Source organism: Schistocerca gregaria, chromosome 1, assembly GCF_023897955.1.
Source record: "Schistocerca gregaria isolate iqSchGreg1 chromosome 1, iqSchGreg1.2, whole genome shotgun sequence".
Taxonomy (NCBI): Eukaryota; Metazoa; Arthropoda; class Insecta; order Orthoptera; family Acrididae; genus Schistocerca; species Schistocerca gregaria.
Window position 1 is genome coordinate 443,206,808 of NC_064920.1, and position 15,810 is coordinate 443,222,617.

A 15,810-nucleotide genomic window follows, 5' to 3' on the forward strand; every position below is an offset into this window, starting at 1 on the left:
GTATTTGTTTGTTTGTTCACGGTGTTGGAAAATTTTGAATTGTTTCTGTAAGCTGAGAATCAGTCTACACACCGTCTTCACTAATCAGTTTCACTAAACTGAGTTCTAACAAAATGGCTTTTGGTCTGGCTTAGCATCAAATGTGCTGTGTGATTGGATTGAAGAGTTTTTTTGCAAACAGAATACAGCATGTCATTCTCAGCAGAGATAAGTCTTTAGCCATAAAAGTAACTTCGAGCATGCCCTGAGGGAGTGTTACAGGACCGTTACATTTCACAGTATATAGGGTGTGCCAGGTCGAATGGTCAGTATTCAGGGATGTGACAGGAATGACCATTTGAAGCACAGAGTCCTAGAAGATGTGTATTTTAGGAGCTATAAGCACTTCTTCATCTTCGATACTGTGAAACAAATCTCTTCTGCTGCAAGCTCTTTGCTTTCCATATTTTGAGAGTTGATAGTATGGATCAAAACAAGAAAAAGTTGTCTAGTAAACATGAGCTCTAAAGTGCTTACTGTAAAAGCTATGAGTACTTGTTCATCTTTGTGCTGTGAAAGACATCTCTTACATTGAACAAGTGCTCAAAGCTCAATGTAATGAGTATGTTTGAACTCCACTGCTGGTAGGTGAATGCTATGAGGAAGAAGGCAGGAAATCCATCACAGAAATCAGAGGCGAATTCAGAGGACTGAGATATAAACCAGTGGTACTGTGACAGTAATGGATAATATTTTATGGATAAACATTTAACAGATTTCCCCAATTTTATATACAAGTAGAGTGTAATCTTTGCATTGACAGTACAGTAATGTTTCATGTCATTAGCTCACTAACATTAGTAAGAGCATTATAACATTGTGCTCTTTGTTTTTCCATTTAATAGTGCAAGTACTTTTAATAGAGGATAAAGAAATGAGTCTTGGTATTATAAGTTTTGGGGTGCAATCAGTATACAACAATCTACTTTTCTAACTGTGTTATGAGACCTTTTGCCATTCTTTGTTGTAAGACTTGTTGCTGATTTGATACATGTTTTTGAGTAGACGAACACACCATAATCCATGGACTTGAAACTCTCATAGAGCATTATCAAGAAGCTTCACATGGATTACTGTGTAAGCTTACAAAAGTGTGTAAGAAGGATCCACCACCTCATGATTCAAGGCGACATGGAAGGATGAATCTTCTTCATCGAGCCACAAAAGAAGGTATGTAAATGATGTTCTGAAACCAGTACTGCATGTTATTTTTATTTGTGAAACAGAAGTATCAGAATGAAGTATTCAGTCTGGTCAACAGGTGCAAAAAAAGTGTGACGAATACTTATAAACTTGTTAAATTTTAAAATTTTCGAACCTTCCATTGAGCTTATTACTTGTTTTATTCCTGTAACAGTTCTGCTTTTCCAAAGTATAATCCTCACTGTTTTTGTTGTTTTATATTTCACCGTGTAACATTTTCTTCTCCTTAGGGAATTATACAGTTGTATCTGAACTTCTAAAATGTGGCTATCGCAGCCTAGAAGCCAAAAATCAGGATGGACAGACAGCTGTTCACCTGGCGAGTCGTATGGGAAAAGATGAAATTCTCAAAAAACTCATTGAAAGTGGTGCTAACATAAATTGTAGGGATACTGCTGGATACACTCCATTGCATGTAAGTTAGCAATAATTGACTACATCTTTGTGCTGTAGTAAGTAAAATGCTATACAAAAGGACAAATTTCCTTTTTTTGCCCCCATACTCCCCACCCCCATCAAATATTTCATGGGAGAGAACAATTTGATTCTGTCAGGCATACCATCACTCATACTCAATAACAAATGTGAATATTGTGTAGGGACTACATTTCTATCCTAAGGTTTTAGTGGAGGTTATTTGCATATTCCGTCCTTTGATCTGTCGATAATTGGGCAGATGTACGATAGTATACTGTTATCTAGAATTAGTGGTATTGAATTCAATTTACTGAAGAGAGTAAAGGAAAATACCTGCCCCAGTTAAGTGTAATATTGCACTCGATTTAGGGTCATCATTATTTCTTCGTACCTGAGACATGCGTTTTCCCCATTAATTAAATCTCAGATTCAAACTAGTTATATGACATAATTCTTCTAAGACATTGGAATTATTTTGGTGAATTTTTCCATTGGCTGTTGTCTATCATCTGCACCAAAAAATTTTGCATGTGCATATGTATTAATGTGTATTAAGGAAGGAAGATTACAGTTTAACACTCAGTTGATGTTAATGTCAGTTGAGATGAATCTCTAATGCTAAAAGTATTGGGAGAGCAGGTATGCAATCCTGTAATTATTATTTTGAAAAACTGTAATTGTGTATTTTACATGTTGTTTTGTACCTTTGTAATGTACATGATATATGAACTGTACTGTTTTAAGCTGTAATTAATTGAGATTTTAGGACCTTAGATATTTTTAAATATGTCACACCTAAGCTACGTGGAGTACACAGTATGTATTTACTCCAGTTCTGCAAAATTTTCATGTGAGCCTTGCTTGATTACAAACATATAGTTCAGGTAGGCCATTGTGTAAGGGCAGTCAGATGACAATGAGAAAGAAGGAAAAAAGAAAGTAAACTGATTATTATTTCAAAAGTAATCACCACAACTCTTACTACATTGATCTCATTGAGACAAGACAGTCAATGTCTTCGTGTTTGCTGTTGCCTACTGAACCATGGTTGTACCAAAGCATGCACCTGTTTGTCCAAAGCAAGTTGCCGGGCTACGAATGTCTTTTTTCAGGACTCCCAAAATATGGAAACCACGTGGGGAGATATTGGGACTGTATGGCAGATGTGTAAGGGCTTTCCAGTGAAACTTCTGCAGCATGGTTTGTTGCCAAGGTTGTTTAAAGTACACTGGAGAAATTTTGCTGGGTAGCCCCTACACATCCCTCTTACAGCCTTGATCCCTCTCCATGTGGTTTGCTTATTTTTGGATGCAAGTATTGTTCTGTATGCAACTCCAGACATTTTTCCGTGGAGGCTTTGACCAATTTGTCTCACAGTGGGATAAATGTATTAAGACTTATGGCAGTTACTTTTGAAGTAATAAACAGTTCACTTACTTCCTTCCATCTGTCTGGTTTTCATTGACTGTCCCTAAATATCAATTACATGCTTCACTGTGGGAGGTAATTTTATCTACAGAGTCATACACAGTCCCTGTGTTGAAAATGGTGAATTACCAATTGCCTTCCGGTGACAGGTCCTCTTGCGGCGAGCACAACTTTTTGCGGAATTCCACATTGTGGTTTCTATATTAAATGAATAAATGTTTGAAATATGTAATAAGAATGGGCTTGTTTGTATTTGTAATCCACAAATTCTTTTTAATCTCCTTAGTGAAACCAGTGCTTTTTTTCTAAAAAAAATGTTTGAGGGTACTCCGACATGGGAATGGGATACAACCCGTCTGCTTTTAGCCATGACGTCATCAACATCAACATGTCGAACTAAAAAAAAAAAAAAAGAAAAGGAAAAAAAAGGAAAAAAAAGAAGAAGATGTATCTGACTCTTCAGTTGACTTTACAGCTCAAATGAAACAGGCGATACCGAGAAACACAGAAACATACAAGTGGTATGGAACACTTCAGTTTACATCACCTAAAATGAAGCATGCAATTTGAGCATACACATATCTGTTTAGTACTACCATCGCCCGCTATTAGCGGGCGAAGGCACTATATGTCGGTCAAACTGGCTGCCAGCGATTCAGTTGTCGAGAACGATTGCCGCAGTTTCTAAATGCTTGAAACAGTCAATGACATCGATTTTCCCACCAAAAATTGCACTGGTATAGTTCGTATTGCAATTACCAACACGAAAAAATGAAATAAAAATTTACTTCTGTGAAATAAATTTCTGGCACACTTCCAAGTTCTCAACATTGTAAAAAAATGACTTTATCGACAAAAAAGTTTAGGGGTACGCATCTACCAGCGTTCCCCCAGAAAAACAGCACTGAGTGAAACATATTAGGGTACTTTGGGGATTTTGCTTTATTTCTTTCACTTACTTCTTCACTTTTTTGTAGAATTTTTATTTGTTGAGCTGTTACCATCTTCCAAGGTGCTTTTTTTCCATGACTGTTTCATAAAAAAAAGGACACAAGTACTGCACATGTCTTTTTATGTATGCCACTTGAATTACCAGTCTCTACACCACACTATATTTTTAAAACAAAATATTTATGTTCGCAATTATAGTCAGTCGGCCATTTGAGGACTTTGTGAATCAAAAGAGGAATGTACAAAATGCACTCAGCAAAGGAACTAGGTAATTTGGGATGCAATTGAAGCTGACACTTACAACATATACCAAATTAAGTCATTCTTTGAGTGTGTTGTCCGCCATGGTAGCTGTTTAGCAGGGAAATTCTGTAGTGTGTTTTGAAGAGGCTGATGACATTACCGGGAAGCTCCGTTGGCTTGGAGAACTGCGTTTTGAGTAGCGCGATAAATACTCTTATTGTCCGTGTTGTTGAGTGAGTTGTATTTGGGAGTCTAATTGATGTGACTATTAAATTTTTGCAATTTTTGATTGATCCAGCCATGTTAATCAGGTGCTGTGAGTGGCAAACATTAGCTGTTGAATATCATAAATATGCAGCCATGATCATCTTCTTTCATTAAATGGATACTGTTATGTTTTACCACTGTATACAATCTACACACGTCACATTATTATACTATGGTACTGCAAACTGGTGGTTGGAGGGGCAAGTATATAAGGTACTCTATCAACATATTCTGCATGTTTCCCCCACTTATGTTCTCACCATATACCTCATTCATCACAAATATGAAGTCTCCAGTCCAAAGGACGATGTGTGTCGAGTTATGCCTGGTGCATGTATAAATGATGAACTACAAGGAACTCAGTTGAAAACCACACGATAACTGAAATAATTAGATAGCACATAGCAATACAGGTTTTATAGCCAGAAATGGAAATTACTTCTTTCAGACAATTTTTTTTATAATTGTGAAATCATGTCAAGAAAATGTTTACAAAGTACTGAAGTGAAATAACAGTATGATAAGGGGCTGGAATTTTGAGTTATTGTCAAATAGATTTTTGCCCTTTATTTACTTGGAGTAGCAAATTTTTAGATTTAAACAAACTATATAATGAGTGCTAAAATTAATAGAGACAACTTCATTATAATTTTGGCACAGTTATTCTGGTTCTTTTGGAAAATAAGAAGTCAACTGTTCCTTATATCTGCACTCAAAAAAAAAAAATAGATAAACAGTTGAGATTTTTAATTGTGTTGCAGTTACTTTTTCTTTTTATAACATTTTAATGAAAAGTCTCTTACTGAAGAATACTTTCCATGTGTCACTGACAGAAGAAGCACACACCTGACAAGTTAACCCAAGTGTGACCACAATCTGCAATCTAACACTACAATCAAAAAGAAATTTTACTTTGTATTTTGACATTGCAGTACACAATTAACCACGTATTTAAGTTTTGTAAAGTGAAATTTTCTATTATCTCTCAGTACATTCATGTAGCCTTCATTGACGTAATTACTTGTGGTCTCCAGTACAATCAACCTTTGAACTTCCCCCACTGAATAATAGTGGACACATCTTCATATCCAGGATCCCTCAAAAGAACATTCCTTAATTTAGTGATGCATGTTGTACCCACTGAGCCAGATATTTCATCCAGATAGATCAGCACCTCAGAGACAATGTCTACAGCAACTCTCAGTGGTAGAGATGCGGACTGTAGTTGTTGAATTGCAGAAGGTAGATTTTGGAAGTGAGCTCTTAAAACCACCAAGGATGCAACACTCTTGTTATTCTTAAAGACTGTCTTGGCTTCAACAGTGAAAGCTGACTCACTAGAGTTGAATATATCTGCTGTCTCTTTGTCATTTTGGTGGTGGTCAGCACAATATAAAGCTGCTCAGAGCCAGGTTCACCTGTGCATAAGTAGGGAGGGGAATGATAAAAATAACATGTGTTCACTTAGTTGTTTGTGACAGGCTACGCAAAAAATTACTCGCTTGTCAATTGTGAAATTGGAGTCTTCCCACATCCGCTGCCTGAAAAGACAAGTTTTTAAATGTTTAGGCATTATAAAATTGCACTTAAAATCCACTACTTAATGTGAGTCAACATACCATGCAACTTAACTTTGCAATTACAAAAATATATATTCTCAAGTGTGACCAACTTATTACTTTAATATGTCTTTTGTCGGGTGACATTTAAGTAAAGGCTGGCTGAATTTGTCCCAATGCAGCTGCATTGGACATGTTCTCAAAGTGACAATGTGGCAACAGTGAATCCTTACACAGTGTTAATGTCTGTGTGGGCTATATTTTTTACTTCCGAACTACAAAAATAAATTGATTTGTGTGTCACTGATGCAGTAGCATACTCACACATGATCATATTATAAAGACAAACGACATTGTACCATACACATTCTTGATTTCAGTGCAGTGTATAAATTCAATTATTAACCTAAAATGAGCAAATTCATATTATTGATGTTCCTTAGCATTAACCCAGAAAACCTATTTAAAAACCTTTTTTCCCTTGAAAAAGTCCTCTGTAGTTTCTACTTTTCCTGCGAAAATTGTGTTGAGCACCTTTTAAGCTTTTGAGTATGATACAGTCCTTTTTAGGTTGTTCAAGATTAAAACCTTCAAATTTGGGCCTAGCCTTAACATCAGTTCTTAAACCTTCCCATATTAATGGAGTTTCATATGATTTATAAGGTATATTATTGGAAAATATACTACTATTGTTCATCTGTTAAATTTAGTTATGTGAACATATAAGAATTTTTTATTTTGCATTTTAGTTTTAATCTCAGTGCAAAGCAGAAATCATGGGTCTTCTGTCCAAGTAACATGGACAAACAAGCCAGCATAGTCATTGTACTCCCAGTGACAATTTTGCCTCATATTGATAATTTTTGGGAAGAGAGAGGGAAGATAAGATGAGGAAAGGTAAGGGAGAAAGGCAACAAAGTTTACAGTTTGGAGAGGAAAAGGATAAGAAACATAATTTCTAATGCTGGTTGTTATTTAATTGCCCTGTTCTGAACAACTGTTTCAAAACTTCATTATCAGAGTAGTAATTTGAGTGAATAAGAATGCTGTGAATAAAAATTTCTTAGACCTTTATAGAGTCATTTTCTTTCAAATTTTTAATGTGCATATGAATTTTTTAATGTGCATCTCCACATCTACATCTACATGTGCAAGCCACTGTGAGGTGCATGGCAGAGGGTACATCACATTGTACCAGTTATTAGTGTTTCTTCCTGTTCCATTAATGTACGGAGAGCAGGAAGAATGATTGTTTGAATGCCTCTGTGCGTGCAGTAAGTGTTCTAATCTCCCTATGTGAGAAATACTCAGGAGGTTGTAGTGTATTCCTATCATTTAAAGCCAGTTAACTTTATTAATAGACTTTCTTGGGATGGTTTACATCTATCTTCAAGAGTTATCCATCTCAGTCCCTTCAATATCTCTGTGGCTCTCTCCCACACATTAAACAAATATGTGACCATTCATGCTGCCCCTTTCTGTATATGTTCAATATTCCCTGTTAGTCCTACTTGGTATGGGTCCCAAACACGTCAGCAATATTCCAGAAACGGCCGCACAAGTCATTTGTAAGCAATCTCCTTTGTAAATTTATCACACTTCCCCAGTATTCTACAAATAAACTTAAATCTACCATCTGCTTTACCCACGACTGAACTTGTGTGATCATTTCATTCCTACAAAGTGTTACACCCAGCTATGAGTTGGCCAATTCCAGTAGTGATTCATTGAAATTATAGTCATAGGATACTACATTCTTTTGTTTTGTGACGTGCAGGATTTATCATTTCTGAACATTTAAAGTCAGTTGACAGTCTTTGAAATCTTATCAAGATCTGACTGAATAGTTATGCAGCTTCTTTCAGATATTACTCCATTATAGATAACTGCATCACCTGCAGAAAGCCTGATTTTTCTATTAATATTTGCTGTAAGGTCATGAATATATGACATGAACAGCAAGAGTCCCAACACACGTCCCTGGGGCACACCCAAAGTTACTTCTACGTTTGACGATGACTCCCCATCCAAAATAACATGCTGCATCCTCCCTACCAAAAAGTCCTTAATCCAATCACAAATTTCACTTGATACCCCATATGATCATACTTTTGTTAATAAGCATAGGTGTGGTACTGAGTCAAATGCTTTTCAGAAATAAAGGAATACAGCATCTACCTGATTGCCTTGATCCGAAGCTTTGAGAGTGTAACATGTGAGATACGTGCAAGCTGGGTTTCACAGGATCAATATTTTCGAAAGCCATGCTGCCTGTCTGGGAGGAGGTCATTCAGTTCAAGATGCTTCATTGGCCCCATGCAACAATCTGCCCATTGCGGCAAGTCCAGTTGATATGATAGGAGACATGGGCAATGTGTCGGCGTCTGTTGGAGGAGGAGGCGAGTAGATTTGCTCTGACAGAGGATGGTCATCCGGTTCCTGCATAGGCACGTCTCCTGGTAGCGTCCGTTCTTGTGCTGGCATCGCGATGACGGTGAGAGGGCTGCGTTGTGAGTATTGAGAGATGTCATGATCCCGAGCATCAGGTAGAGCCAAAGGTGGCATAGCAGCATTCGGAACAGGCATTGCCAGCACACAAGGCCGAAGCTGGTCCGAATGACGCACTGCAACACCTGTGTCCGTCTGGATTTCATACAGGCATCTGCCACAGTGTCGTAAGATGTGGCCCGGACTCCATTTTGGCCACCTGCCATATCTCCGTACCCAGACGAGGTCGTCGGCGGTGAACCGGCCAAGTGAAGGCACCCGCGGCCGTCAGGTGGAAGGCCGCAGAAGATGAAGTAGCGTGCGGGGCTGTCGGCCATGTAAGAGCTCAGCCGGGCTGTGGTTGCCCATGGGGGTGAAACGATAAGACGCCAGAAACTGGAGAAGTGCATCAGCAGCAGCAGAAGAAGTCAGAAGTCTCCGCATCTGAGCCTTAAATGTGCGGACCAGTCGTTCAGCCTCACCATTTGATTGTGGATGGAACGGCGGGACCGTGACATGCATAATGTAACGCCATGATGAGCACAAAAATCCGCAAATTCGGAAGAGGCAAATTGCGGACCATTATCAGTAACAAGAGTAGAGGGAATGCCTTCCGAAGAAAAAGTGCGGGCGAGAGTACTGGTGATTGCCGCGGTGGTAGGCGACGTGCAACAAACAGTGAAAGGAAAATTAGAGTAGGCATCAATTACGAGGAGCCAATAAGTACCTAAAAAGGGTCCTGCAAAGTCAGCATGAATGCGCTCGCAGGGCTTCTCAGGCGAAGGCCACGGTGACAAAGATGACTTCAGGGCAGCGGGCTGTGACACACAAGGGCCGCAGGCAGCAACCATGTGTGCTATATCAGAGTCGATGCCAGGCCAGTACACATGACGGCGTGCCAGAGATTTTATGCGAGACACACCCCAGTGCCCTTGGTGAAGGAGGCGCAAGACCGAAGCACGCAAAGACGCATGTACCACAACACGCGGCGAAGCATTGCCAGTGGAAAGGAGGATAACACCACCCCCTATCCGTGAGGCAGTAGCGCAAAGCATAGTAGTTCCGCAACGGATCAGAAGTCATAGTGGACGCGTGATCCGGCCAACCCTTCGGAACACAGCATAAAACCCGGGAGAGGGTAGGGTCAGAACCCGTAGCAGCCACCAGCCTGTCCCCAGTGATGGAGAATCCGTCCACAACCCGCTTCTCGGCAACATCCAAGTGGAAATCCAAAAGTTCGTCCCTATCGAATGCCAGATCAGGACCCATGGGAAGGCGAGGCAGAGCATCAGCATTTGCATGTTGAGCCGTTGGCTGGAAATGAATTTCATAATTGAAACGAGACAAGTACAGAGCCCAACGCAGGAGGCAGTGTGCAACCTCGTCGGGAAGTGACATTGATGGATGAAACAAGGAAACAAGTGGTTTGTGATCCTTAACAAGAAAGAACAACACAAGTAAAGAGTCCAGCGCTGAAGGCGGTGCGCAGCCTTGTCGAGAAGTGATGTTGATGGATGAAAGAAGGGGTTTGTGATCCATAACCAGATGAAATTTGGATCCGTAGAGAAAAACACCAAACTTATGAAGAGCATAAATTATGGCCAAAGCTTCTTTTTCAATTTGAGAATACTTTTGCTGAGCATCTGTGAGCGTTTTGGAGGCATAAGCAATGGGTTGTTCCGAACAGTCAGAAAAACGGTGCGCAAGGACTGCACCAACCCCGTATTGAGAGGCGTCTGTGGCAAGAACAAGATGTTGGCCAGGTCGATAAGTAGCCAGGCATGGGGCCTGTTTGAGCATAGTCTTCAATTCCTGGAAAGCCGCATCGCATGACGCGGACCAGTGAAAAGGCACGTTTTTATGCAACAGGCGATGCGACGGCTGAGCCACCGAAGCCGCAGATGGTAAAAACTTGATATAGTATGCTATTTTCCCCAAGAAGGCCTGCAGTTCCTTAACAGATGTAGGACGAGGAAGGGCATCAATTGCAGCGACAGTTTGCGGAAGCGGACGAGTACCATCCCGAGAGAGTTGAAACCCCAAGTACGTGATAGACACCTAAAAAAATTGTGATTTCTGAAGATTACACTTAAGATCGGCAGTCTGTAAGACATGAAAAAGTGTGCGGAGATTTTGAAGATGTTCTTCAGTGGTGGAGCCAGTGACAACAATGTCGTTCATGTAATTGATACACTCAGGGACAGGGAGCAATAATTGTTCCAAGAATCGCTGAAAGGGAGCAGGGGCGCTAGCAACCCTGAATGGCAAGCGTTGGTATTGATAGAGGCCGAAAGGCGTGTTAAGGTCCAGAAACTGCCGGGAAGCAGTGTCGAGAGGAAGTTGATGATAAGCTTCTGACAGGTCAATTTTAGAAAAATACTGGCCTCCAGCAAGTTTAGTGAACAGTTCTTCAGGACAGGGCATAGGGTAAGTGTCGATGAGGCATTGAGACTTTACAGTGGCTTTGAAATCGCCACAGAGACGAATATCACCATTTGGATTAGCAACGACAACGACAGGAGAGGACCACTCACTGGAAGTGACAGGAAGCAAGACCCCTGAAGTAGTGAGACGATCCAACTCCCATTTTACCCGATCACGAAGGGCCACAGGAATGGGCCGAGCCCGAAAAAACTTAGGCCGAGCAGTGGGTTTGAGCGTGATAAGAGCTTCAAAGTCGTTGGGACAGCCTAACCCAGGAGAAAAAAGGGACGAAATTTTGTCGTCGACAAGGAATCCAGTTGAGCATAAGTAATAGCATCAGAGACAATATTGGCAGAGTCATCTATGGAGAACCCAAAAACGCGAAAGGCATCAAAACCAAAAAGATTCTCTGCGTTACTGTGGTCGACCACAAATATGGGGACAGTGCGAACGACAGATTTGTAAGATACCTCAGCATTAAACTGTCCCAAGAGAGAGATCATCTGTTTATTGTACGTCCGTAATTGCCGAGTGACAGGTGACAGGAGTGGAGAACCCAACTGAAGATACGTCTGAGAATTAATTATAGTGGCAGCAGAACCGGTATCCACCTGCATGCGAACATCTCGAGCAAGGATTTGGACAGTGAGGAATAACTTCCCTGAAAGGGAAGAAGTGCAATTGACAGACAACACAGAATCAGAGTCATGTTCATGAACATCATGTATGTGGTCGGATTTGCAAACGGAAGACACCTGAACTTTCTTTATGCAATTGTGACACACAGCCCAACGTTGGGGACGGGTGAATGTTTCGTAAAACACTGCGGACATGAAGGAAGTTGCCGGGGGTTTTGCTGCAGTTTCTTTGCAGGTTGTTTATGGTTAGGCCGAGGCTGCGCGTGGGAGCGCACTGCAGCCACGTCAGCTGGCGGGGACGTGTCGCACGCCTCGTCAACAGCGCACAGAGATTGTATTTCCCCGGCATCACCCCACGCCTCTATTTTTGCCCCAGCGGCGCGAGAAATTTTCAAAAGACTGCACAATGGAGAGAACGTCATCTAGAGTCGGATTTGCCAACTGAAGGGCACGTTGCCGAACTTCTTTGTTGGGCACCGACCAGATAATAGCATCCCGTACCATGGAATCGGCATAGGATTCTTTGTGAACGTCAGTAACAAATTGACAGTTTTGACTGAGGCCGTGAAGTTCAGCAGCCCGAGCGCGATAGGATTGATGTGGCTGTTTTTGACAATGATAAAAGGCAACACGAGAGGCTACCACATGCGTTTGCTTTTGAAAATAGACAGACAGAAGTGAGCACATTTCAGCAAAGGACAAAGACACAGGATCCTTCAAAGAAGCCAATTGCGACAACAACCGATACATTTGAGGTGAAATCCAGGAAAGGAACAGAGACTTACATGGTTGTTGTCCATGACATGAAATGCCAAGAAGTGCTGTCGAAGACGTTTTTCATAATCAGACCAGTTTTCCGCCGTCTCTTCGTAAGGAGGAAAAGGAGGTATAGCCAACGACGAGAAACGCCTCGCATTTGACGCCGCGACAAAATCGCGAATCGCCGCTGTTAGAAACGTTTGCTGTTCAAGGAGATTTTGCAACAGTTGCTCAACAGTAGCCATGGAAACCTGTGGGTCAACGGTGAAAAGGAAAAATCCACTACCTCATCGCCAATTGTTATAACGTCAAGTTTAACACATATATTTCAGAATGACACAACACATATAAGTCACAGGGTAAGTTGACAAGCAAGACATGTGTACACGTTAGCATTCGAATGAGCACTGAGTCCCAGTCTAGCGGCCGCTGCTCAGCTGGCTGCTTAGGTGGCGCAGCTGCTGCATGGCTGGCAGACAGACAGCGCCGCACATAGAGGACGCGCGTAATTGCACGGCGGCGCTTTGAATGATTGGCGAATCACAACAACCTCTTAGCAGCAAATAATCCTAAGCAAATATGTAGCATCATGCAAGGCTCTTGTCGCAAGAAGGAATACCATAGAACTCAAACCCACAAGAAAGAAACACCAAGTAAATGCATTTAAAAAAGCAGATAAACACATACTTCACGGCTACTTCACGGCTTTTCTCAAAGACAGTCTCCACTCCTTCTAATCTGACTATGTAAGTGTAGAACAGATGTGGTTTGAATTTAAAAAAATATTTTTGTGGCAATTGATGTACCAAATAAGTTAATTAGTAATAGTACTGATCCCCTATGGTACACAAAATGGTTCAGAACTCTGTTGCAGAATAAAAAAAAGGCATTCCTAATTTAAAAGAATGCACAATTCCCAAGATTGGTGAAGTTTTACAGAAATTTGAAATTGAGCGTGAACTTCAATGTGAGATGCTTTAATAGTGCCAACAACAATACTCTGGCTTGAAATGTGGCAGAAAACCCAGATATTCTGACCATACGTAAAGTACACTGGTGGTAAGACACAATCAGTACCTTCACTGTACAATAACAGTGGTATAACTGATGACACTGCCACTAAAGCACTTGTGAAACTCCTTATCAAAGAAGACTAAGTAAATATTTCAGATTTCAAATCTAGAACAATTGCCAATGTGAGTAACTTTGAAGTAGATATTCTCAGTGTGGCAAATCAGCTTAAATCACTTAATGAAGGTAAGGCCTCCAGGCTAGATTGTATACCAGTCAGGTTTCTTTCAGAATATGCTGGTACAATAGCTCCGTACCTAGCTGTCATACAGGGTATTACAAAAAGGTATGGCCAAACTTTCAGGAAACATTCCTCACACACAAAGAAAGAAAATATGTTATGTGGACATGTGTCCCGAAATGCTTACTTTCCATGTTAGAACTCATTTTATTACTTCTCTTCAAATCACATCAATCATGGAATGGATACACACAGCAACAGAACGTACCAGCGTGACTTCAAACACTTTGTTACAGGAAATGTTCAAAATGTCCTCGGTTATCAAGGATACATGCATCCACCCTCTGTCGCGTGGAATCCCTGATGCGCTGATGCAGCCCTGGAGAATGCCGTATTGTATCACAGCCGTCCACAAAATGAGCACGAAGAGTCTCTACATTTGGTACGGGGGTTGTGTAGACAAGAGCTTTCAAATGCCCCCATAAATGAAAGTCAAGAGGGTTGAGGTCAGGAGAGCATGGAGGCCATGGAATTGGTCCGCCTCTATCAATCCATCGGTCACTGAATCTGTTATTGAGATGTGTACAAACACTTCGACTCAAATGTGCAGGAGCTCCATCTGGCATGAACCACACGTGTCGTACTTGTAACGGCACATGTTCTAGCAGCATAGGTAGAGTATCCCGTATGAAATCATGATAACATGCTCCATTGAGCGTAGGTGGCAGAACATGGGGCCCAACCAAGACATCACCAACAATGCCTGCCCAAACGTTCACAGAAAATCTGTGTTGATGACGTGATTGCTCAATTGCGTGCGGATTCTCGTCAGCCCACACATAGTGATTGTGAAAATTTACAATTTGATTACGTTGGAATGAAGCCTCGTCTGTAAAGAGAACATTTTCACTGAAATGAAATGAGGATTGACACATTGTTGGATGAACCATTCGCAGAAGTGTACCCGTGGAGGCCAATCAGCTGCTGATAGTGCCTGCACATGCTGTACATGGCACGGAAACAACTGGTTCTCCCGTAGCACTCTCCATACAGTTACGTGGTCAACGTTACCTTGTACAGCAGCAACTTCTCTGACGCTGACATTAGGGTTATCGTCAACTGCACGAAGAATTGCCTCGTCCATTGCAGGTGTCCTCATCGTTCTATGTCTTCCCCAGTCGCGAGTCATAGGCTGGAATGTTCCGTGCTCCCTAAGACGCCGATAAATTGCTTCAAACCTCTTTGTCTGGTGACTCCTTCGTTCTGGAAATCAGTCTCAATACAAACGTACCACACCACTGCTATTGCCCCGTGCTAATCTATACATCAAATGGGCATCTGCCAACTCCGCATTTGTAAACATTGCACTGACTGCAAAACCACATTCGTGATGAACACTAACCTGTTGGTGCTACGTATTGATGTGCTTGATGCTAGTACTGTAGAGCAAAGAGTCCCATGTCAACAGAAGCACCGAAGTCAACATTACCTTTCTGCAATTGGGCCAATTGGCGGTGAATCGAGGAAGTACATACTGATGAAACTAAAATGAGCTGTAACATGGAAATTAAGCGTTTCCGGACACATGTCCACATAACATCTTTTCTTTATTTGTGTGTGAGGAATGTTTCCTGAAAGTTTGGCTGTACCTTTTTGTAACACGCTGTAACAACCACCTGGTTGTCAAAAGATCCATACCTAAAGACAAGAAAGTTGCACAAGTCATGCCAATAACCAAGAAAGGAAATAGGAGTAATCTGTTGAATTTTGATCCATATCATTAACGTTGATTTGCAGTAGGGGTTTGGAACATATACTGTGTTCGAACATTATGAATTACATTGAAGAAAATTATTTATTGTCTACATGGATTCAGAAAATATTGTGTTGTGCAACTGGACTCGTGAGTTTGTGTAAGAAAGGTGACAGCTTACAGTAATCGATGGAAAGTCATTGAGTAAAACAAAAGTAATATCTGGCATTTCCCAAGGGTGTGTTGCAGGCGCTCTGCTGTTCCTGATCTACATAAACAACGTAGGAGACAATCTGTGCAGCCCTCTTAGATTGTTTGCAGATGATGTTGTCATTTACCATCTTGTAAAGTCACCTGATGACCAAAAGAAACTAAGAAATGATTTAGACA

The 15,810-nt window shown here is 41.1% G+C and overlaps 1 protein-coding gene across 9 annotated transcripts in view; it reads left to right on the forward strand.

Annotated features, from left to right (window-relative positions):
- The window catches only part of LOC126351714 (tyrosine-protein kinase Shark), a 146,185-nt gene that overhangs the window by 46,329 nt on the left and 84,046 nt on the right, over positions 1 to 15,810 (forward strand). For 7 of the 9 annotated variants that reach the window (XM_050002627.1, XM_050002632.1, XM_050002628.1 and 4 more), the window contains exons 4-5: positions 1,045 to 1,209; positions 1,473 to 1,657. In XM_050002627.1, the coding sequence (XP_049858584.1) occupies positions 1,045 to 1,209; positions 1,473 to 1,657 (350 nt within the window). The remainder of the gene's footprint in view (positions 1 to 1,044; positions 1,210 to 1,472; positions 1,658 to 15,810) is intronic. The other 2 variants (XM_050002631.1, XM_050002635.1) reach the window with 1 other exon arrangement.